The sequence below is a fragment of the Aotus nancymaae genome, unplaced genomic scaffold (assembly GCF_030222135.1).
Source record: "Aotus nancymaae isolate 86718 unplaced genomic scaffold, 86718_ANA_hifiasm-v0.15.2.pri h1tg000003l, whole genome shotgun sequence".
In the NCBI taxonomy this organism is placed as follows: domain Eukaryota; kingdom Metazoa; phylum Chordata; class Mammalia; order Primates; family Aotidae; genus Aotus; species Aotus nancymaae.
Window position 1 is genome coordinate 73,070,400 of NW_026988414.1, and position 24,301 is coordinate 73,094,700.

The window sequence follows — 24,301 nt, forward strand, 5'->3', positions numbered from 1 at the left end:
AGGCTCACATCTGTAATCCCTGCACTTTGGGAGGCCCAGGCGGGCAAATCACCTGAGATCAGGAGTTTGAGACCAGCCTGGCCAACATGGCAAAACCCGTCTCTACTACAAATACAAAAATTAGCTGGCTGTGGTGGTGCGCGCCTGTAATCCTAGCTACTCGGGAGGCGGAGGCAGGAGAATCGCTTCAACCCGGGAGGGGGAGGTTGCAGTGAGCCGAGATCGCGCCACTGCGCCACTGCACTCCAGCCAGGGCGACAGAGACACTGTCTAAAAAAAAAAGTGAAAGAACAGTTATTATACTGTAACGGGGGGGTGGAGGGGGAAATTGTCTCTGTCACCCAGGCTGGAAAGCAGTGGCACAATCACGGCTCACTGCAACCTCCGCCTCTCCTCTCCTGGGCTCAGGTGATCTCCTATCTCAGCCTCTGGAGTAGATGAGACCACAGGTGTTCGCCAAAATACCCCACTAATTTTTGTATTTTTTGTAGAGACCGGGTTTCACCATGTTACCCAGGCTGGTCTCCAACTACTGGGCCTAAGAGAACCCCCTGCCTTACTTAGCCTTACCAAGGTGCTGAAACTACAGGCGTGAGCTACTGCACCTGGCCTATAATTTAAAAGTAGTTAAGCTGAGAGAGGATAGCAGGCTGTGGTTGAAGAGAGTGTTGTTCAATTACTGAGCCCTGGCCGGGTGCAGTGGCTCACACCTGTAATCCCAGCACTTTGGGAGGCTGAGGCGGGCAGATCACAAGGTAAATGGATCGAGACCATCCAGGTCAACATGGTGAAACCCCGTCTCTACTAAAAATACAAAAATTATACTATCACATTGGATATTAAAAAGAAATAAAAAATACAAAAATTAGCCGGGCATGGTGGTGCGCGCCTATAGTCCCAGCTACTTGAGAGGCTGAGGCAGGACAATTGCTTGAACCTGGGAGGCAGAGGTGGTAGTGAGCCGAGATTGCGCCATTGCACTCCATCCTGGGCGACAGAGCAAAACTCCGTTTCAAAAAAAAAAAAAAAAATTACTGAGTCGTAACGCGATAGTGTTTAGAGGGACAAGGTCCAGGTTTTTACTGGGATTGGAAGGCTGATATAAAGGTCGCTAAGGACGAGGCCCGATGTTGAATGGGTTGGCCATATAGGCTCTGAAATTGTCAAGGAAGATAGTCAGAGGGGATAATGACAAGGAGCTGGATAACACAGATGGGCAGATTATCTCCAAGCGGGGTGAAACAGGTGGCAGAGTCTAAGAGAAAGCGTCGGAGAAGCAAGTATTTTTACAAGAGGTGACAGCACCTGGCACATAATCCTGACCTTTGGAAACTGAGAATAGAAAATACTAATTCACGTGAGAGGGCTCCAGGGGACTCAATATTCTCGGAACAGCCAGGGTTCTGTCCCAAGAATGGGCGGAGAAGTTTAGAGAAAAGCTGATCTAAACGCGGGAATCCCTGAGGAAGACCGGCTTGAAGGCAGGAGACTGAAGGGACTGAAGCAGTGGCAAACCCTACGCCCCTCTGTTCTTTATTTACTTTCCTCCCAACCAGCCGCCGGAGCCACACCAACCTCCGCAACAGAAAACGCTCAGAAAGCTCCAGCCCGGCTCTTTTCAACTCCCCGCGGAAGTACTCACACCGGAACCCCCGCGTGTCCGCACTTTGCCATTGGCCGAAGTTTCCGCCCGCTTCCACCCGCTTCCTCCCACGACTCAGTCGGGAGGCACAGTCCCTAGCAATCACTTCCGCCTCGCCCCACCCCTCGGTCCCTTTTTAGCCGCTTCCGGCTTCGGGTCCGCCCCGTCCCCTCTGGCTCCGCCCCGCCCCGCCCCGCCCCCGCCCCGCCCCCGCCCCCGCCCCCGCCCCTGGCCGGCAGTCCGGCCCCGCGGCGCCGCTTCCGGTGCGGGCCCCGCCCCGGCTGTGGCCCCCGGCTGCGGAGGAGTCCGAGACGCTGCTGCCGCGCCGGGGCCTGAGCGGCCGCCTCCTCCGCCGCCCGAAAACCCGGAGCGCCCCGCACAGGTAAGCGCCACGGGTCCCGGCTCCCTCGCGCGCTGCGGGAGCGGAGGGTGCGGCAGGTGGAGGGCCCCGGGCAGGTGTGGAGAGAGAGGGGAAGGCGCGGGCCGGGGGCGCGGGGACAGCGAAGGAAAGTGAGAGCGCCGCGGGAGCCCCGGACGCCCTGTGCCCATTAGGGCATTTGAGATAAAGCGATGAGAACGGCGAGGGGCCTTGGAGCTGAGTGGGCGCAGATAGATGGGGCGGGGGCCATCGGAGAAGAGCCAGCGGATTGGCTGGGAGGGTTGGTAGAGGTAAAAGTGATAGGGCTGGATGGGGGGAGGTGAATAAAGAATGGAGGGAGGCGTGCTGGGGTGACCGGGGAGGTGGGCTGTAGTACTTGAAGGGGCCTGGGGCCAGAAGAATCCGGCAGCAAAGGTAGGGGAATGGTCAGCAGGCCGGGTTCAAAGCTTCAGGCAGTCCGTTGCACCAGGCTTGGTGGTCCGGGAACTTTAGGGGAAATGGGGGAGGGGCCCGTGTGAAGGGATGACGAGGTTTAGATTTGAGACATAAGTTCTCCAAATGTAGGCAGGTGGTATTGTTTGGATCACTGTCTGGTTAGGGACTGCAGGAAGATGGGCTCTTTGGGGGAGGGTGTGTGTATTGAGTTGTAGAACTGAGTCATCTCAGTCTTACTATAAGAGGCTGTGGGAGGGACACCTCCCCCTCTGCTGGGGACAGCATTGAGAGAAGATGGTGCCACAAGACAAGAAGCAGTTGTTCAGTAACTGGCAGGACTTGGTTTAGAAATTATTCCGATCGTGATTGATTGACTGTAATGACTATGAGGACATTTAAATTGATCACCGAATTATTTGCTTTATTCTGTAATTTTATTTGACCCAAATTGTTTTCATTTTAAATGAACACTTTTACCAACTGAATTTAATGTGGATGTAAATTTTGTCATACTTTTTTACACTGTAAGAAGAGCTAAAGCAGAATGAAAGTATTGCTGCAAGCGTAACTCACACTTCTAAAGTGCCAAGAGAGGAAGTAAAGGCAGTAAGAGGCAAATTGGAATTCGAATCTTTCACAGAAATACAAAAGACACAAACAGTGCTATAAGATAAACAGCAAATGAGAATTTTTATCTCTCCTAATTGGCCTAGCTTTAAAACTTCTGCCTTTTTTACTCTAACCTGGAAAAAAATCTTAAATCCAAGCAGTTTTTATTGCTAAAAATGTGATTACTTCTCCGTGAATTCTTGAAGATGCTAAATAAAGACACTTAGTTTTTTTTGTCTTTCGACCCAATCCTAAAACACTGGAACAATGCAGATATCAAGTCCCAACATGTGCAGTACAGCTCCTTTCATGTGATGACAAAACTGTACGCCATGTTGCAAGTCCTGTTCACCTAAAATTTGCCCTTGAATAGTCATCTATTCAGTTATGGAGACTTGCTGAAGAAACATAACTCAAGTGAATTTGTTGGGGGTGAGGGCCTGCAGGGGAGAGGTGGGGGAGCTAAAGAAGAGGGTGTGAAAGTGATGTGTGTTTGGAGACTGATTGGTAAGAATGCAGATAAACCTGCCCCCAGAATGTTTTTGGCCAGAAAGCCTTTTCTTTTTGTATTTGCCAGAGAATATCATAGTAGAAATGAATCAGAAAGAAAGGGGATGTGAAGAGATTTACTTGGCTGTTTATTAAAAAAAAAAAAAACAAAAAACAAAAACGCAGCATTAACTTGTTCAATGTTGATATCTGTTTCAAGTTAATTAACTTTAAAATCTCCGGAGGAATCCCCCCGTTTGCTTCTGAGTGACGATTGCAATTTGAGACTCTTGCCTCCTTGTGTGTTTCTTTCATGTTGTTGAAATTGGATTCTTTCTCAGGCTATACTGTCCAGTTAGTATGGCTCAGTCTACTCAACAAGCAGGCTGGCAACTTGATCGGGGAAATTCGAAAAGTTTAAACCCAAGAGCAACTTGCTTGGTCTTGCTTTTTCTTTGAGATTTTTACCTGATAGTTCTGGGTCTAGCTTAGAGGTGATACCTTTCTCTGATGGGCTTGGGAACATATTCTCTCTTTTGCAGGTGGGCTGTTCATTCCCTTTATTATTATTGTTTGCATGGTTACAGCTTCTGCTACAGTGCAAACCCAGTTACCTTTTCAGTAATGAATGTTCGATAACATTAATTCAGTCACAGATTGTTTGATAAGGTAGAGGGAGAGAGATCAGAACACATGTTAGCAGACCTAGATATTGGCTGGATATACTTCTTTTAATAGTATGCTACTCAGTAGTCTGCTGCTACTACTACTGCGATTCAGTCCCTGTTTCCCCTCTTAGATCCTGTTTCTCTTCTTCACACCTTTTCCTACCCACCCACAAAACCCCCACAACTCGCTCATCTTAAAACTCAGGTTTAGGAGTGTATGTTTAGCGTTCGGAACTCATGGCCCTCTGCTGGAGGAAAGGAAACCTTTTTATATCTGTTTTACATAGTTGTTTTTTCCCCTCCTTCTTTGTGCTTTCTGTTAATCATTTAAGGTTTAGACCCAGTGTGCCTGGTGGGCTGTGCCCAGGTTCAGAGTCATGCCACTCTGCGGGTGAAGCTTGAGGCGGTAATGGAGCCACTTCAGCAGCAGCAGCAGCAGCAGCAGCAGCAGAAGCAGCCGCACCTGGCTCCTCTGCAGATGGATGCCAGAGAGAAGCAGGGCCAGCAGATGAGAGAAGCCCAGTTCTTGTATGCCCAAAAGCTGGTCACACAGCCGACTCTCCTTTCTGCCACACCTGGGAGGCCTTCTGGCAGCACTCCCTTGGGTCCCTTAGCCAGAGTTCCAGCCACCACAGCAGTGGCCCAAGGTTTTGAACGGGGCAATGTGAACTCAGAGCCTGAGGAAGAGGAAGGAGGTTTGGAGGATGAGGATGGGGATGATGAAGTTGCAGAGGTGGCTGAGAAAGAAACCCAGGCTGCTTCAAAATATTTTCATGTGCAACAAGTAGCTCGCCAAGATCCCAGAGTGGCACCCATGTCCAATCTTCCAGCACCAGGGCTCCCACCACATGGACAACAGCCTAAAGAAGACCATACCAAAGATGCTTCCAAGGCCCCACCTTCTGTCTCCACAGCCGGGCAGCCGAACTGGAGTCTGGATGAGCAGCTCAAGCAGGTCAGTCTCTCTGGTATGGGAGGTCGTTTGTTTTTCCTAAAGGCTGGAGAGGGGTGCTGGACTGACAGCGTCAGGGGCTGTGCCAGTCTGTGCCTTCTCACCACACTTCAGTGACCAACAACCTAGACGTGAATAGACTTGGAATTTTTTCTTACTTAATATTTGTCTTCTTCATTAAAGCAATGCAATGTATGTTACTCTTAATAAAGGTTTTTCTTTTCTTTTTTTTTTTTAGACGGAGTTTCGCTCTTGTTGCCCAGGCTGGAGTGCAATGGCGCCATCTGGGCTCACTGCAACCTCCGCCTCCCAGGTTCAAACGTTTCTCCTGCCTCAGCCTCCCAAGTAGCTGGGATTATAGGCATGCACCACCACACCCGGCTAATTTTTTGTATTTAGTAGAGATGGGGTTTCACCATGTTGGGTAGGCTGGTCTCAAACTCCTGACCTCAGGTGATCAACCTGCCTCGGCCTCCCAAAATGCTGGGATTACAGGTGTGCGTCACCGCGCCCGGCCCAGTATAGGTTTTTCCAAGTTTGATGGGAAAGAATGTCAATACAATCTCATTTTTTATGGAAGGATGAAGTTGCAACAATGTCACGAAGAATATCTAAAATGAGATGTGTGACTAATTAGAGTTTTTCTAATAATTATGTTTTCTCACAGTAGTGTAAAAGAGCATTCTTGCTTAGACAATTTCTTAGCTCCAGGCTAACCCAGGATCATGCTTTTTAAGGACAGCTGGTTGTTTTGTACCTAAACACAGCTGAAAAGAAGCACTCGTATCATGTATATTTTCCAACCAAGAGCCTTGTAGACGTGATTTCATTTCACTCTTACGTTATCCCCTAGACAACAGGGAAGGGTGGACCTCAAAATTTCCTTTTTAGTCAGGGAAAGCTGAAGTGACTACCAAATGACTGAACATCAGAGTCAGCTAGGGAGCTTTGTAAAAAATATAGATTGCAGAGTCCTAATGAATTGTCTTGGAGGGTGGAGCCTAGGGAATCTTTGTTCTTAGCCAGGCCTTTGACTTCTGATTCATCTTCTCTTTGTGACCCACAATATAGTTTTTCCTCACCCAAAGAAGGGGAGTGATGATAAGTTGTTCCAGGTTGAGTGACTTTTTGGTGCTTAGGAAGGGAGTTCATGATAAAACCAGTAGTCCCTGGGTACCCCGCATAAGCACACACACTTCTTGTGATCCATTGGTACTGTTTAGAAATCACTTGTGAAAAGCTGTGGGTTTTCCCAGGGCAACTGAGAAGTCATATAAGAAAGGTCCTCTGGAACCTGAAAAATCAAATGTCTCAGATCAGGAGGCCTGTGCAGTAGACCTGAGTTTTACAGCAGTAGCGTTTGCAGCCAGAAGTGGGGTTCAAATCCCGTCACTTCCATTGATTGCCCTTGTGATCTTTTAATTGGGCTCTGAATTGCCCTGAGCCTGTTATCTTCTCATCTGTGAAATCAAAAGAATGAAAGCGCCTCCCAAGGATGTTGTAAGGATTAACCGAGCTGGCACACGTGAAAGCTTGTCCAGTGCCAGGCACGTGGTAGGTAATAGTACTCCGGGAGCTCTTTTATGTAAACAGTGCCATCTTCTCCTGCATCACACAGACATGCCTCCAAAGTAGGAGAGGTACTGAGATGCACAGAGGTTTTCGCTCACATCACCCAGGGAGTTAGCAGCAGAGCTAGGACTAGAATCAGAGAATCCCAACTTCCACGACAGCAGCACCCTGGCCGCCAGCCCAGACCCGCCTCCCACTGATTGCTTTGGTTTAGCAAAACATCTGTGAGTTGCCGGCTGCCCCCGCACTGCTGTGTGGTTGGCAGAGTTCCATACCGGCCGCTGAGTCAGCTCATAGCGGGATCCTGCCCTGACAGCGCTGGGAAAGTTCAGGCCCGAGGCGGCTGGGCTGCCCCCGCCTTGGCAGCTGGCCAGCGTCTGCATGTGTGCGGTCGTTCCTAGAAAGTGCAGCCGCATGCGAGGAACAAGTGGAGCTCCAGAGCCTGTCTTCAGGAAGTGTAGCAGGTGTTGAGGTCAAGCCATTAGAGGTTTAAAAAAAGACTCTTCAGAACTGGCATGTGCGTGTGCACACGTGTGCACCGTGGCAGGGCACCCAGCACCAAGTTATCTAGATGATGGCAGCCCTATGATTACGTAGCTCAGTATTCAAGGGGCTGGCTGTTGGCATTTGAAACCCTTTGAGTTCACTTTACGTTTTTGAGGCATATTCACTAATTATAGACTGCCTGGCAGAGCGTCTGCCAAAATGTTTTATAAGTACCCGAGTAGCTGAGGCATAATCCCTCATCCAAAAAGTTACCCTCCCCCAGGATTTGAAGATCAAGAACTGAACTGGGGGGGCTTTGGGTAGCAATGACTTCAGCCCTTAGATGTGCACCTCTTTTTCCCCTTTAATTTTCTTTTTTAAAGATGGGGTTTCACCATGATGGCCAGGCTGGTCTTGAACTCCTGACCTCAGGTGATCCACCCACCTCGGCCTCCCAAAGTGCTAGGATTACGGGCGTGAGCCACTGCACCTGGCCTCCCCTTTAATTTTTAAAATTGATTTGGTCTATGCTCTCCTTGTCTATAAATTCTGCTTCTAAAGGAGTAAATAATGTGCTTAAGAATTTTAAGGCTTTTTTTTAGTTATGTTTTAGAAGGGCCAAAAATAATAATATTCTTTGGGAGAGTCTGTAGAATAGAAATCGTTACAAATCATTAGACTAGATTGTTTTTTTCCTTTTTTCTTTTTTTTTTTTTTTGTGGTATAAGCAGGATATTTAGACATATAGACTAGATTATTTTGTTATTCAGAGTCTTTTGTTTCTTTATGTAACTTAATGGAGTGCAAAAGTAGAATATCCCTTGCTCCAGCAACAATCACAAAGACCTTTACAGTTGACACAGATCTTTTTTAGGGGGATGAAGTTTCGCTCTTGTTGCCCAAGCTGGAGTGCAGTGGTGCCAGCTTGGATCACTGCAACCTCTGCCTTCTGGGTTCAAGTGATTCTCCTGCCTCAACCTCCCTCACAGCTGGGATTACAAGTACCCGCCACCACGCCCAGCTAATTTTGTATTTTTAGTAGAGACAGAGTTTCACCATATTGGTCAGGCTGGTCTCAAACTCCTGACCTCAGGTGATCCACCTGCCTTGGCCTTCCAAAATGCTGGAATTATAGGTGTGAGCCACCGTGCCTGGCCTTTTGTTTTTAGAGATAGACCTTTGCTCTGTTGCCCAGGCTAGAGTGCAGTGGCATGATCTCGACTCACTGCAACCTCCACCACCTGGGTTCAAGCAGTTCTCATGCCTCAGCCTCCCTAGCAGCTGGGATTACAAGCACATGCCACCATGCCTGGCTAATTTTTTTTTGTATTTTTAGTAGAGATGGGGTTTCACTATGTTGGCCAGGCTGGTCTTGAACTCCTGACCTCAAGTGATCTGCCTGTCTTGGCCTCGCAAAGTGCTGGGATTACAGGCATGAGCCACCACAGCCACCCTGACACAGATCTTATTGTTGATGTGATACAGTGTCCATCTTGTTCTTTTAAACAACAAACTTTTACGGTGGCTTCTTTGTGCCAGACCTGTGCTCCATGAAACAAGGCGTGTTTCTCCCTCAGGGAGTCCAGGTCTGGCGGTGGCAGTGTGGGAACCTCAAGGTGGATTGGAACTTAGGTTACAATAATTTGATTCTGTCCTGAGTCTACTGGAGCCCAGCCACCCAGTCTGTGATATAGCATAGATATTTTAAAACAGGGTTTTGTTTCAAACATTCACGTGCCAAAGTTTAAAAAGTTAATTTTGTCTACAGCATAGCATAGCTTGGCAAACCAACAGGAATACTGAAAAGTATTTTGCAAGATTTTGGGGTAAGGGAGGACAGGCATCTGCCAACTGAAAAGTGAAACTGGGAAAGCTTAAGGGTTCCATATATTACTCTTTGCAGCTGAAATCCTTTACTTAGAACATGTAAAGTCAAAATTATTTCATGGATTCTCTCTGAAGAAACTCTCGGAAAATATTTGCTTCTCAAGGCCTGGATTGTTAGGGTGTGGTATTATGCTCTGATGCCACAGTGATGGGAAGATGGATAACGCCATTGAGCCGAGTGTTCCAAAACCCATCAGATTCCTATGGGCAGAGTAAATAATTGTAAAACAAGAAAACAGACAGAGAACTGAGTGTTCCATTTCTCAAAGAGATCATACAGCCAACTGCAGGTTGTTGCTGGCCTTGTGGGGGTGTTGTTCTGTCCTTCTGGTAGAGGGTGGTTCAAGCAGCACAGGCTGAGTCTGCCTTGAGCCCATTGGTAGAGATAGGTTACTAGAAGGATTTGGACCCCCTTCCATAGAATAGAAAGAAGAAGGATGGCTTGACAAGCATGTGGGGGCCAGGGTGCGTGTGTCCGATTTTCTGCATACTTTGGCAGTCGCTTTGGTTACTGCGTGTAGCTGTGATCCAACCAGGGTCTTAACATAAGTTGACAGCCAATTCAGTGCAAAGCACTGGGAGTCATTGCACAATGAATGTTGGCCCCCTCCTCTAACCTTCCCTTTCTAGCATGTTTTACAAGGTTTTGTTTCATGATTGCCTTCTAGGATGGGAGGGTTGAATTTCAGAATATTTGCAATTAAAGAATTCCTAACACATCCTAAAGCTTGCTAATCACATGTGTTAGCAAGGACAGGGTATTACCAATTTCGAGCACCTCCACGCTGCTTGGGGCACCCTCAGCTTGTGACAGCTGTGTGGGTTCTCTCTGAATTTGTTGGAGAAGTACCTCTGCAGTACAGAAGCAGAAGGAAGCTCTATGGCAAATGGGAAGAATCCCCATGTTAGATGGGCACTGGGAGACACAGGGAATGTGATTTGAGAAGGGGGAGTTTCAGGGTTTTTTGTTTTGTTTTTTAGCCTATTCTTAACCATGAGCAAAATCAATCTCATCTTAATGTGAGAGGCAACTTCCTGCTGGGCAATTAGCAGACACTACTGTCCATTTTTTCTAATCCCATGACTGACTGACCGGTGTCCAGAAGCCATTCCTCTAAGTAAGGTGTGATCCCTTGGGATAGGCCTACTTTTTTTGGTAGATACTGCATGATTATCATTAACTGGGTGTGGTTGTGCACACCTGTAGTCCCAGGCTGAGGCATGAAAATCTCTCTGCAGGCTGAGGCATGAAAATCACTTGAACCTGGGAGGCAAAGATTGCAGTGAGCCGAGATCGCGCCACTTGCACTCCAGCTTGGATGACAGAGTGAGACGGCGTCTCAAAAAAAAAGGAAGAAAAGAAAAAAATGATACAGCATGATTATGGAGCATTCGAGGTTTCTTGTAAAAGTTGTGCAAACTATTGCCCAAAAAAGAAAATGTTAGTAGGCTTTCCTCATGTTCTTTGTAGAGCTACCTTGCATGCCCTTGCCTTCTGCAGTCACAATGGAATCCATCTAGATGAGTGGTTCTCGATTAGAGGCGACCCCCGCCCCTTCCCAGGGGACATTTCACAATGTCAGGAGACATTTTTGATTGCTGTGACTGGGGCAGCGGAAGTGTGCTGCTCGCATCCAGTGGGTAGACTGGGGATGCTGCTAAACATCCTATAATGCACAGGACAGCCCCCCAACAACAAAGAGTTATCTGGTCCAAAATGACAGTCATGCCAAGGTTGAGAAACTGTGCTCTAGATTGTGTAACCAGAAAGAGAACATAAGCTTCACTTTCATCAGACAGCGCCAGAGACTGTTCCTTTGTGTTTCAGTCCCAGTGACTGAGGAGTTTGGCAACCTTGAATTTTCTTGACACCTACTTTCAATATCTGTGCCGAGCTCTTATCTTTCCTCTGTAGTCATCCGGGTGAACAGACTGTCACTTGGGCCCTCCCAAGTTTGAGGCCTAGAACTTGAGATCTCTTACTTGACTCTGTCAGTGATTATTTCAGCCCAGCACTCCATGATACCTTTGGTGATATGCGAGAGAGCTTGGTTGCTCTTCTAGACATTAACCCCAAAAGGTTAAGGTGTAAATACTTGGCAGACTTGTTACCTAGTAACAGATTTAATTATTAAATCAGCATTGGTTTTGGAGCCAGAGGATGTGGATTTAGACCCTACTTCCACCACCTGGGCAAGTAGTACTTTGGGCAAGTGTTCTAATCTGCCTCTCTGAACCCATACATACATCTATCTGATAGGATGATAATCCTCTCCTACTGTCCTCAGGAAGCCATTTTAAGGATATTATAAAGGTAGAAGGAAAATATGAGTGCAGAAGAGCTTTGCAAGATTTATGCCACCATACAAAGGTTAGGTCCAATCGATATTAACACCTAAGTCCTTTTTGAAGCTACCATCATCTCTCATATTCAGGGGATTGGTTCTAAGACCGCCACATGTAACAAAATTCAAGCATACTCAAGTCCTGCAGTTAACTCTGTGGAACCCACGTATACTAAAAGTCAGTCTTCCATATACATGGGTTTCACATCCCATAAATTTTGTCTTTGATCCAAGTTTGGTTGAAAATAATTTACATGTAAGTGGACCCAGGCAGTTCAAATCCATGTTGTTCAAGGGTCAATCCTATAGTTTTTTTGAGACAGAGTTTCGCTCTTGTTACCCAGGCTGGAGTGCAGTGGCATGATCTCGGCTCACCGCAACCTCCGCCTCCTGGGTTCAGGCAATTCTCCTGCCTCAGCCTCCTGAGTAGCTGGGATTACAGGCACGCGCCACCGTGCCCAGCTAATTTTTTGTATTTTTAGTAGAGACGGGGTTTCACCATGTTGACCAGGATGGTCTCGATCTCTTGACCTCGTGATCCACCCGCCTCGGCCTCCCAAAGTGCTGGGATTACAGGCGTGAGCCACCGCGCCCGGCAGTTTTTCAGTCTTTATGACCTTTGTAGGTAAGATGCTCCATAAATCCTACCCACTACTCTAAAACAACTCCTTTTCAGGTTTTCTAGAGCCACGACCACACTCTGGTGTTCTGAAGTTCTCTGAAACCTTTCAGGATTATATGAGCTTAAACCATGGCACTTCTGAAGCTGTATCTTTCCATGTTAGCATAGGGATATGTGCATTTTTTTTTTTTTTTAGGTAGAAGTAAGCTTTATAGATACTAAGTCCTTATAAATACATGGTCATTGACCTGACTTGGGTCCTTATCCCTCTCACCAGAGGCTAAGTTAATTTCTCTACATGTGTCCAGATCCCATCCCCCACCCCACCCCCAGGTTCCCAGGGACTTGCTCCATCAGTGAATCCTCCATTGCCTGACTCTTTGGGCTCATTCTCTTCCAGGCCATTTCCACATGTCCACATCTTTTCTCTCCTAGACTTAAAAACAAGAACAAAAACCTTTGATCTTAAATTTTACTTGAGTCAGTTGTTAACAAGAAAATGATAGACCACTTTTAAAAAATTTTCTCTTGACTGCGCATAATTGCCAGCTTTTTTTCTATTCCTAAGTATCCCCACTTCCTTGCAACAAAGCTTCTCAGAGGACTTGGTTTTACTCTTTATTTCCACTTTGTCACCTCCTACTCACTCCTCAACACATCCAGTCTGATCTCTGTCTCTTCCACGTTCCTAAAGTTCCATGTTGCTAAGCCCAGCCTGCCCTGACCTCATTGATTTCTCAGCATTACTGGATACAGTGGACCACTCCCTCCTTGAACATTCTCTTCTTTTGCTTTCTATAATCCTTCATTCTGCTTATGCTTATTTTTTCTTTTCCTTTCCTTTTTTCTTTCTTTCCTTCTTTTTTTTTGAAGACAGGGTCTCACTCTGTTGCACAGATTAGAGTGCAGTGGCACAAACACAGCTCACTGCAACCTTGACCTCTTAAGTGTAAGTGATCCTCCTGCTTTCAGCCTCCTTGAGCCGCTGCGACTACAGGCATGCATCACTAATTTTTCTTTCTTTTTTTTTTTGTTTCCATTATCAAATCAGTGGTATTGCTGCTAATTTTTCTTTTTGTAAGATTGGATCTCACCATGTTGCCCAGGCTGGTCTTGAACTCATGGACTCAAGCAATCCTCCCACTTCGGCCTTCCAGAGTGTGGGGATTACATTCGTCAGCCACTGCACCCGACCTATTTGTTTTCCATTATCTCTTCAACTTTTTCTCTTCTCTCTGGCCTCTGAAATGCTGAATTCCCCAGGGTTAACTCTTAAGCTCACTTCTCTGTGTGTTCTCCCTGAGGAGTTTCACTCTTCTGGCTTTAAATACTATCTGTAAGCCAATAACTCCAGTATATATTGTTTGAGCCCACATTTCTAGTCTAAGATAACTCCAATTGCTTGGCATTTCTGTTGAGATGTTTTACTAGCATCTTAAGTTTAATACCTGTGAGACTGAACTCTTGATTTCCAACCTCCTCTCCTACAATTATTTCCTCCTTTACTTTCCTTCTCAGTAAATGGCATTTCATTTCACTTGGTCATTCATATCAAACTCTTAGAGTTGACTGTCTTTCATACCCCCTACTCTATTACTCCCTATGTCCAGTCCATCACCACGTCTTACCAGTTCTCTCATCTGAATGTCTAGAGTATTGCTACTCCTGCCTTCTGCATCATCACCTACCTGGTCCAGACTACCTATCTACCACTATAGCTCTCACTGGGTTTCTGTGCCTACCCCTCCCCGATTCTAATCCATGTTCTACACAGCAGCTAGAGCCATCTTCTAAAAAAAATCAGATTATGTCACTGCATTAATGCCCTCTAAGTATGATGTCAGTTGCTCTAATTATAAAATCCAAAATCTGCATGATCTGACCCTTGCCTGCTTATCCAGCCTTATCTTTGACAATCTCCTGATCTATCACAGTGCTCCAGTTACCCTGGCCTTTGCATATGTCAGTTCTTCTGTCTAGAACACTCTTGTCTAGGCAAACTTACCCAACCTTCAGTTCACTCCTTAACCATCACATCCTCTGCCAGGCGCAGTGGCACACACCTGTAATCCCAGTACTTTGGGAGGCTGAGGCGGGTAGATCACAGGGTCAGGAGTTCGAGACCAGCCTTGCCAACATAGTGAAACCCTGTCTCTACTAAAAAATATATGAAAAATTAGCCAGGCGTGGTGGTGGGAGCCTATAATCCCAGCTGCTGGAGAGGCTGAGGCAGGAGAATCACTTGAACGCAGGAGGCAGAGGTTGCAGTGAGCCGAGATCATGCCACTGCACTCCAGCCTGGGCGACAGTGTGAGACTCCATCCCAAATTAAAAAAAAAAATGTACATACCTTAATTAAAATGTTTTATTGCTCTTTAATGTTTCCGGCACAAAGAAATGATAGATGTTTGTGGTGATAGATAAGCTAATTACCCTGATCAGATCACCATACATTATATATATGAAAACAACACTGTGTACCTCATTACTATATATAATTATTATTTGCCAATTAAAATTAAAGTAACACTTCATTATGAGAAAAACAGTAACAATCATCTGAGCCTTCAGCAGGTTGTAATCTTTTTGTTGGTAGAAGGTCCCGCCTTTATGTTGATGGCTTCTGAGTGATCTGGGTGGTAGTTACTGAAGGCTGGAGTGGCTATGGCAATTTCATAGAATAAGACAACAGTGAAGTTTACTACATTGATTCTTTTTTTTTTATTTGAGGCAGAGTCTCACTGTGTCACCCAGGCTGGAGTGCAGTCACAGCTCACTGCAGCCTCAACCTCTTGGGCTCAAGTGATCCTCCCACCTCAGCCACTTGAGTAGCTTGGGGCCAAAGGCATGTGCCATCATGCCCAGCTAATTTTCAAGATTTTTTGTAGAAACAGGGTCTTACTGTATGGCCTAAACTGGTCTCAAATTCCCGGCTCAAGTGACCCTCCTGCCTCAACCTCCCAAAGTGCTGTGACTACAGGCATAAGCCACTGTTCCTGATCACTATTTTTTTTTTTTTTTTTTTGAGACAGTCTTGCCCTGTCACCCAGGCTGGAGTGCAATGATGCAATCTCAGCTCACTGCAACCTCTGCCTCCCGAGTTCAAGCAATTCTGCCTCAGCCTCCTGAGTATTTGGGATTACAGGCATGCACCACCATGCCCGGATAACTTTTTGTATCTTTAGTAGAGACCAAGCTTCACTGTGTTGGCCAAGCTGGTCTCGAACTTCTGACCTCTTGATTCGCCCAGCCCCAGTTGCTATTTTGACCTCCTCCCATGAATCATGAAATATTCTTAATGGCAACAGTGAATCCTTTCCAGAAGGTTTCAAATGTGCTTTGCCCAGATCCATCAGAGGCATCACTATCTATGGCAGCTGTAGCCTTATGAAATGTATTTCTTAAGTAATTCGAAAGTTCAACCTTAAAAGTTGAAATTACTCCTTGACCCATGGGCTGCAGAATGGACATTGTGTTAGCAAGCATGAAAACAACATTCATTTCCTTGTACATCACCATCAAAGCTCTTGGGTGATCAAGTACCTTGTCAATGGTTAGAAATATTTTGAAAAGAATCCTTTTTCTAAGCAGTAGGTCTCAACAGTGGGTTTAAAATATTCAGTAAACCATGCTGTAAACAGATGTGCTGTCATCTAGGCTTTGTTCTATTTGCAGAGGACAGCCTAGGTAGATTTAGGATAATTCTTAAGGGCCCTAGGATTTTTGGAATGATGAATAAGTGTTGGCTTCAATTTAAAGTCACTAGCTGCATGAGGCCCTAAACAAGAGTCACTCTGTTCTTTGAAGCTTTAAAGCTTGGCATTGACTTCTCTCTAGCTATGAAAGTCCTAGATGGCATCTTCTTTTAAATAAGGCTGTTTTATCTACAAATTGAAAATCTGTTTTTAGTGTAGCGACCTTCATCAATGATCTTAGCTAGATCTTCTGGATAACTTGCTGCAGTTTCTATGTCAGCACTTGCTGCCTCAGCTTGTATTTTTATGTTAGGGAAATGATTTCTTTCCTTAAACCTCACGAATCAACCTCTTCTAGCTTCAAACGTTTCTTCTGCATCATACTTCCTCTCTCAGCCTTCATAAAATTAAAGAGAGTTAGGGCCTTGCTCTGGGTTAGGCTTTGGTGTAAGAAAATGTTGTTACTGGTGTCATCTTTTATCTAAGCCATGAAAACATTTTCCATGTCAGTAATAAGGCTGTTTTGCTTTGTTTTTTTCTTTTTCTTTTTCTTTTTTTTTTTTTTGAGACAGAGTTTCGCTCGTTACCCAGACTGGAGTGCAATGGCGCAATCTCGGCTCACCGCAACCTCCACTTCCTGGGTTCAGGCAATTCTCCTGCCTCAGCCTCCTGGGTAGCTGGAATTACAGGCACGCGCCACCGTGCCCAGTTAATTTTTTTTTGTATTTTTAGTAGAGATGGGGTTTCACCATGTTGACCAGGATGGTCTTGATCTCTTGACCTCGTGATCCACCCGCCTCGGCCTCCCAAAGTGCTGGGATTACAGGCTTGAGCCACCGCGCCCGGCCCTGCTTTGTTTTTTTCTTTTCTTTTTCTTTATTTTTTTTGAGACAGAATCTCGCTCTGTTGCCCAAGCTGGAGTGCAGTGGCATAATCTCGGCTCACTGCAACCTCTGCCTCCTGGGTTCAAGCAATTCTCCTGCCTCATCTTCCTGAGTAGCCAGGAATACAGGCACATGCCACCACACCTGGCTAATTTTTGTATTTTTATTAGAGACTGGGTTTCACCACATTGGCCAGGCTGGTCTCAAACTCCTGACCTTGTGATCTGCCCTCTTTGGATTACAGGTGTGAGCCACCAGATCCGGCCCCCTGTTTTGCTTTTAATTTCCTTTAAGAACTCTTTCTTTGCATTCACAACTTGCCTACCTGTTTGACTTAAGAGGCCTAGTTTTCAGCCTGTCTAGGCTTTCAACATACCTTCCTCACTAAGTTTAATCATTTCTAGCTTTTGATTGAAAGTGACAGACATACAACTCTTTCTTTCACTTGAATACTTAGTGTGTGAAATACGAGAATTACCAATACATGACACAGAGACACGAAGTGAGCACATGCTGTTGGAAACAAGGTGTGCTGTGCTTTCAAACATTGGTATCTTAGAAATTCTAGTTTTTTTGTTTTTTGTTTTTTGTTTTTTGTTTTTTGAGATAGAATCTTGCTCGAGCCAGGCTGGAGTGCAGTGGTGCCATCCTGGCTCACTGCAACCTCTGCCTCCCAGGTTCAAGTGATTCTCCTGCCTCAGCTTCCCGAGTAGCTGGGATCATAGACACGCGCCACCATGCCTGGCTAATTTTTGTATTTTTATTAAGGATGGGTTTCACAGTGGTGGCGGGGGGCACAGGAAGGAAAAAAAAGATAGGTTTCACCATGTTGGCTAGGATAGTCTCAATCTCCTGACCTCTTGATCCTCCCACCTCAGCCTCCCAAAATGCTGGGTTTACAGGCATCAGCCACCATGCCCAGCTAGAAATTCTAGTTTTTATAACATCTACCTCTCCAATCCCATTTTACCATTTATGGTGGCCAGTATTTTAGTTCTCATTTGTTTAAATTAGTTTTTTTTCCCCTAGCAGTCATCATTTATTTAGACTTACCAAGTTTATCCATTTTTTTTGCCATTACTTGTATCATACTCATTCCCTCGGGGCTCAATCCTTTTTCTTTCTTTTCTTTTCTTTTTTTTTTTTTTGAGATGGAATCTCACTCTGTTGCTGAGGCTGGAATGCAGTGGCACTATTTTGGCTCACTGCAACCTTCACCTCCTGGGTTCAAGTGATTCTCCTGCCTCAGCCTCCCTACTAGCTGGGACTGCAGGCATGTGCCACCATGCCCAGCTAATTTTTGCATTTTTAGTACAGATGGGGTTTCACCATATTGGCCAGGCTGGTCTCGAACTCCTAACCTCATGATCTACCTGCCTCGGTCTCCCAAAGTGCTGGAATTACAGACATGAGCCATCGTGCCCAGGCCTCCTTTTTCTTTATTTACTAACTTTTTTTTACCAGAGACTTCTGTGTAATAAAAGTCTTAAGCCAGGCATGGTGGCTCATACCTGTAATCCCAACACTTTGGGAGGCCAAGGCAGGTGGATTGCTTGAGCCCAGGAGCTCAAGACTAGTCTGGACAGCATGATGAAACCCTGACTCTACCAAAAAACAAAAAAATTAGCCAGATAGGGTGTTACACGCCTATAGTCCCAGCTACTTGGGAGGCTGAGACGGGAGGATCACTTGAGCCTGAGAGATGGAGGCTGCAGTGAGCTATGATGGTGCCATGCACTCCAGCCTGGATGACAGACCGAGACCCTGTCTCAAAAAAAAAAAAAAAAAAAAAAATGTGGTATGTTTGAAACTTTAAAAAATAATCTTTTTCTTTTTTGTACCGTTGCTCATAGCTTTAGATTCTAGGTTGACCATTATTTTTCTCTGCACCTTTAATGATAAGATTTCATTGTAAAATAAATAAACAAATAAATAAATTTAAAAAAAAAGAAAAAAAGTAGACTCCCTCAATCCCTCCCTCCCATTGGAAATAAAATAAAATAAAATAAAAATATAAAAATATAAATTAAAAAAAGTGAAAAAAAAAAGATTTCATTGTCTCCTAGCAAGTATTTTTGTTGAAATCTAGTGTCAATCTGTTAGTCTTTTTCTAGCTTTTGATTTAAAGTGAGAGACTTACAACTCTTTCTTTCACTTGAATACTTAGAGGCCATTGCAAGGTTATTAATTGGCCTAATTTCAATATGGTCATGTCCAAGGGAGTAGGGAGGATCTTTTTTCTCTTGTAGCTTTTAAGATTTTTTCTTTTTGACTCTGCTATTCTGCACTTCCACTATAGTAGTCTAGGTTTGGACTTTCATTCCACTTGGGTCTCTGTCTCCTCCTTCAGTCTGATTTGTGTCTGTTTTTTTCTTGGTTACTGTTTTTTCTTAATCAGTATTCTAATAGAGGTATTTGAACCTTCTCATTCAGTCTTCTATGCATCTTTTCTTTTAAAATCATACCTATTTATGTCACTCTCTTGCATTCTGGATTATTTTCACATTTAATTTTCTAATTTCTAATTCTCTCCACCTCTATCTGTTCTACTTTATAGCTCTTTAAAAATGATTTGTCTTAATTATTGTGTTTGTTTATAAATTTTTTGGCATTTAAAAATCTACCTGTTCTTTATGGTTTCTGTTCCTTTAGCTCTTTGAACATCTTTGACTTTTTAAAACTTTATATTTTGGGATTGCTAAAACTCATTTATGGAAATTTCATACATACAAAAAAAGAATGGTAACGAACCATCTGTGTTCTTTAATCAGCTTTCAACAAGTATCAACAGTCTGCCATTCTTTTTAAACATGCTTATTTTAAAGATTCTTTTAGATTCTATTATTATCTCTAATTCCTGGGGTGCAAGTTCTTCCTGTGTCATGTTACTCTCCCTGATGATGGTTTATTTCCTCTTGAAGTGGTTTGTTTTTTTGTTTTTTTGTTTTTTTCAGTGTAAATTCATTTTGAATGAGGATTTGCTTCTGTAGGAGTCCCATGTGCCTTGGATAGTGGAAGCATTCCTAAGAGGAGTTTTGTTTTTCCCTCTGCTGGGGCTGCACAAGTTTAGCTGGTTGCATTGGTTTGGGTAGTGTGAATTTGAAGCCTGCATTTGCGCCTACTGAGAGTCCCTCAGTTTGAGTCCCCTGCCAGATGGCAAGGTTCCTTGCTGCTTCGCCAGGCTGGTGGGCAGTTTTTTTAGGTCCAGTTCATGGCGGGTAGTGAATGTGGTCTCTCATGGCTTCTGGCTTTATGCAGTTATTTCAGTTCTGGTTCCTGGCATGCAGGGGCCTGCAGCCTGGACTCCCTTCTCTTGGGGTTGATTCAATCTCCAGCTCCCAGTTCAGCACTCAGCTCTTAAGAACCCTATTCAGGTCACGTTCTCCCTTGAGCCCTGCAGTTTTGCCATTTGCTCACTGATTGCTACCATTTTGTTTCTGCTGCTGTGGACTCTGCTTGCTTTCTGGGTTTCAAGCTCAGCTATGTGTGCAAGGGGTAGGGTGTTAAATGTTATCCAGCTTTTCTTTGTGAGGTTTTCTTTGGGGAAGGAAGGAGGGAGATAGTGGAGTTCCTTCACATCAGACTAGCCTCATTCACGGCTTTGTTTGCTTGTTTTCTTGCTTTTGTTTTTTAATTGCTAAGACTTTTTGACCTCTTATGTGCCAAGTACCTTATTTCATTTCATTGTGTGAGGCAGGCCCTAATATTATCCCCTTTAAGTGTTTGTTTTCTTTACAGATGAGAAAAAAGGTAAAGTGGGAAGCTTGTGGTCTCACAGTCGGGAAGCTGGCAGTGAACCCAGGTGGCCTGACTTCTAGCTCCATACTCTCTTCCTCCCTTCCAGATAGAACAGGAGAAAAATGATCTTTTTTCAGTGGTTTTATTACTCTACAAATGACTTTTACTTATTTTTCCTGATTGTCAAGGTAATGCAAGCTTATTTTAGAAAACATGGAAAATATAAAAATTTGTAAAGAAGAAAATGTAATCACTACACCCACATAACTTAGGAGCAAAATGCCTACCGTAGATATCGTTTTAAATTTTATATACAGGCTGGGTGCAGTGGCTCACACCTGTAACCCCAGCACTTTGGAAGTCCAAGGCAGGTGGATCGCTTGAGCCCAGGAGTTCAAGACCAGCCTGGGCAACATGGTGAAACCCTGTCTCTACTGAAAAAACAACCACAGAAATTAGCCGGAGCGGTGGCACACACCTGTAATCCCAGCTACTCAGGAAGCTGAGGCAGGAGAATCTCTTGAACCTGGGAGGTGGAGGTTGCAGTGAACCACAATTGCGCCACTGTACTCCAGCCTGAACAACAGAGCAAGACTCTGTCTCAAAAGAAAAACAATTATCTACAATTTTGTGCTTAGCTTTTATCACCTAACAGGCCATGAACAATTGAAAGTATTATTTTAAAATATTTTAGTTTTCAAAATACATTACAGAAGTAATAGTAACTCAAATAATTTTAGAAATAGGGAAATGTCTGAAATACAAGTCCAGCTCTTCAGGTGTAATGGTTAACAGTGTGGTCCACACCTTTTTGGAGCTTTTTCTTTTCACAAGTGTATTTTGTCTGTTCTGCGTATTGTTCTACCACTTGCTTTTATACTCACTGCTCTGGCAGTCCTCCATGAGTGTTCATGGAGATCTGTTTTTTCATGTTTTTATAATTATTTATTTAAAATCACATAAGTGGTATGAATCTGTGCTAATGGAAGTTAAAACAATATAGAAAAATGCAGAGTAAATATTGGTAGTTAAAAAAGTACCATGATGTCCTGTTGCCTTTCTGTGTCCTTACACACCACAAGTAGGAGTGAAACAGCTTCAGGACTGTTTCTATGTATTTACTGACTAAAGCGTGCAGTCACAGGACATGCGAATGTGAATGTACTTGTGTATGTGTCTGTGTGGTGTGTGTAACCGTATGCCCTGGTATATGTATTTTTATGGTGGGTTAGATTATTATAGATGTTGATTAGGTGTATCTGTATATATTAGCTTTTCAATATATACTGTTAAATCACCCTCAGAGATATTACTCTACTTTACTGCTGGTAATATATTTTCCCAAACCCTTGCCAACATTGGTTATTATCAGTCCTTTTATTTTTGCTCTCTTTTCATGTTTATTTGCCTTTTGTATCTGTTTTATGAATTGCTTTATAGCCTATGCCCATTTTCTGTTCTGTTTATCTTTTTCTTACCTTTTAATAGCCTTTTGCATAGGCCCTGGTCTTTATGTATGTTTCAAATGTTTTTTATAGTTTGTCTTTTTAAATTTTATTTTATTTTATCTTTTGAGACGGGGTCTCTCTCTGTTGCCAGGCTGGAGTGCAACGGCACGATCTCGGCTCACTGCAACCTCTGGGTTCAAGCGATTCTTCTGCCTCAGCCTCCTGAGTAGCTGGGACTACAGGCACGTGCCACCATGCCTTCTAATTTTTATATTTCTAATAGAGATAGGGTTTCACCATATTGGCCAGGCTAGTCTGGAACTCCTGACCTCGTGATCCACCCGCCTCAGCCTCCCAAAGTGCTGGGATTACAGTCATGAGCCACTGCACCCAGCCATTTGTCTTTTTTTTTTTTCAATTTGTAGAGACAAGGTCATGCTCTGTGGCCCAGGCTGGTCTCAAACTCCTGGGCTCAAGCAATCCTTGTGCCTCAGCCTCCCAAAGTGCTGGGACTATAGGTGTGACCCACTGTGCCCAGCCCATAGTTTGTCTTTCAACTTGATATGTGCTTCTTTCATCAAATAGGAGTTTAAAATTTTGATGTGGCTAAACTTACTGTTTCTCTTTATGGTTTTTGTCATACTTGAGAAGACTTTCCCTCTCTACAAAAAGTATTCTTCTCTATTCTTAATACTTTGTGGTTGTATTTTTAATCATAGACCTTTCCTACATCTAGAATGAATGAGAAGGATTAATAGAACGAATAGGAATCAATGTGTTTAAAGAGTGTTGCTGTTTTTAATGGCTGCATAATGTTTTATCACGTGGATAGCACCTTCACATGTGTTGCCCATTCCCTTAATGTCAGACATTTAGACTGCTTTTAATTTTTTACTCTTATAAATAAAATTGTACTGTATTTCTAGTTATTTCCTTAGGCTAGAGTCACAGACCAGAATTACGAGATCAGGAGGAGACTTAAGAAAGTGAGGCAGTAATAAGCAGGGACTTGAATTGCCCTGCCTGCAGTTGAGTCTCAGCTCCACCATTTGGTTACTTTGTAACCAAGTCACTCAGTTTTCCTTGTGCCTTGTTTTCTCATCTGAAGAGTAGGGTTAGTATCGTACCCACTTCAGAGCACTGTGCTGAGGATTGTCAATACATATGAAATGCTGGAATCCTGCCTGGCAAGTAGTTAGCACAGACAGTCACTGACTTAAGATGGTTCAGCTCACTATTTTTCAACCTTATGGTGCTACAAAAGCGATACACACTCAGTAAAAACTACTTCAAGTGCCCATCCAACTATTCTGGTTTTCTTCTTACATTATAGTATTCAGTAAATTACAAGATACTCAACACAGTATTATAAAATAGGCTTTGTATTAAATGATTTTGCCTAATTGTAGGCTAAGGCCTGTGTTCTGAGCACGTTTAAGGTAGGCTAGATTGCACTCCAGCTGGGGTTGACAGAGCAAGACTTTGTCTCAAAAAAAAAAAAAAAAGTAGGCTAGGTTAAGCTATGATGTTCAGTAGGCTAGGTGTATTAAATGCATTTCTGACAATATTTTCTTTTCTTTTCTTTTTTCTTTCTTTCTTTTTTTTTTGAGATGGAGTCCCGCTGTTGCCTGGGCTGGAGTACAATGGTGCGATCTCAGCTCACTGCAACCTCTGCCTCCCAGGTTGAAGCGATTCTCCTGCCTCCACCTCCCGAGTAGCTGGGATTACAGGCATGCACCACCACACCCGGCTAATTTTGTATTTTTGGTAGAGACAGGGTTTCACCATGTTGGCCAGGCTAGTCTCAAACTTCTGACCTCAGATGATCTGCCTGTCTTGGCCTCCCAAAGTGCTGGGATTACAGGCGTGAGCCACCATGCTTGGCCCAATATTTTCAACTTCTGATGAGTATATTGGGTTGTTAACACTATTATAAGTATTTTTTTGTTTTGTTTTGTTTTGTTTTGTTTTGCTTTGTTTTGTTTTTTTGAGAGAGGGTCTCACTGTGGCCCAGGTGGGAGTGCAGTGGTGTGATTGCTGCTCACTGCAGCCTGAAACTCCCAGTCTCTAGCAGTCCTCTCACCATGGCCTCCCAAAGTGCTGGGATTACAGGCACGAACCACCTCGCCTGGTTCCCATCATAAGTTGAGGAGTATCTGTATTCAATTATTAGTCATTGCTGCTGCTGCTGTTATTGTGATAGGCATTTTAAGGCAAGTGACTTTCCAGAAAGGTCATGCTATTTTATATTTCCATTATGGGAATTCGGGAGATCCCATTTTACCAACCCTTGTTGTCATTGAAATTATCATTTTTTGAAGCTTTGCTAATTTTACATATGAATGATGGGCCCCTTTATTAAAAATGCAAATTCTTATGTTTACCTCTTGTGCCCAAAAATTAACCTGCTGTCTTCAGGAAATAACTTACATTGCCTTCTAGAACCCTTC

At 44.2% G+C, this 24,301-nt stretch overlaps 1 protein-coding gene across 2 annotated transcripts in view; it reads left to right on the top strand.

Moving 5' to 3' along the window:
• The first annotated feature begins 1,984 nt into the window (after positions 1 to 1,984).
• Positions 1,985 to 24,301, top strand: part of ARID3B (AT-rich interaction domain 3B) — a 59,989-nt gene continuing 37,672 nt past the window's right edge. Inside the window, exons 1-2 of one of the 2 annotated variants that reach the window (XM_012475922.3) lie at positions 1,985 to 2,024; positions 4,555 to 5,177. In XM_012475922.3, the coding sequence (XP_012331345.2) occupies positions 4,632 to 5,177 (546 nt within the window). In that variant the 5' untranslated portion in view covers positions 1,985 to 2,024; positions 4,555 to 4,631. Of the gene's footprint in view, positions 2,025 to 3,979; positions 5,178 to 24,301 lie in introns of those variants that run through there. The other variant, XM_012475923.3, reaches the window with a different exon arrangement.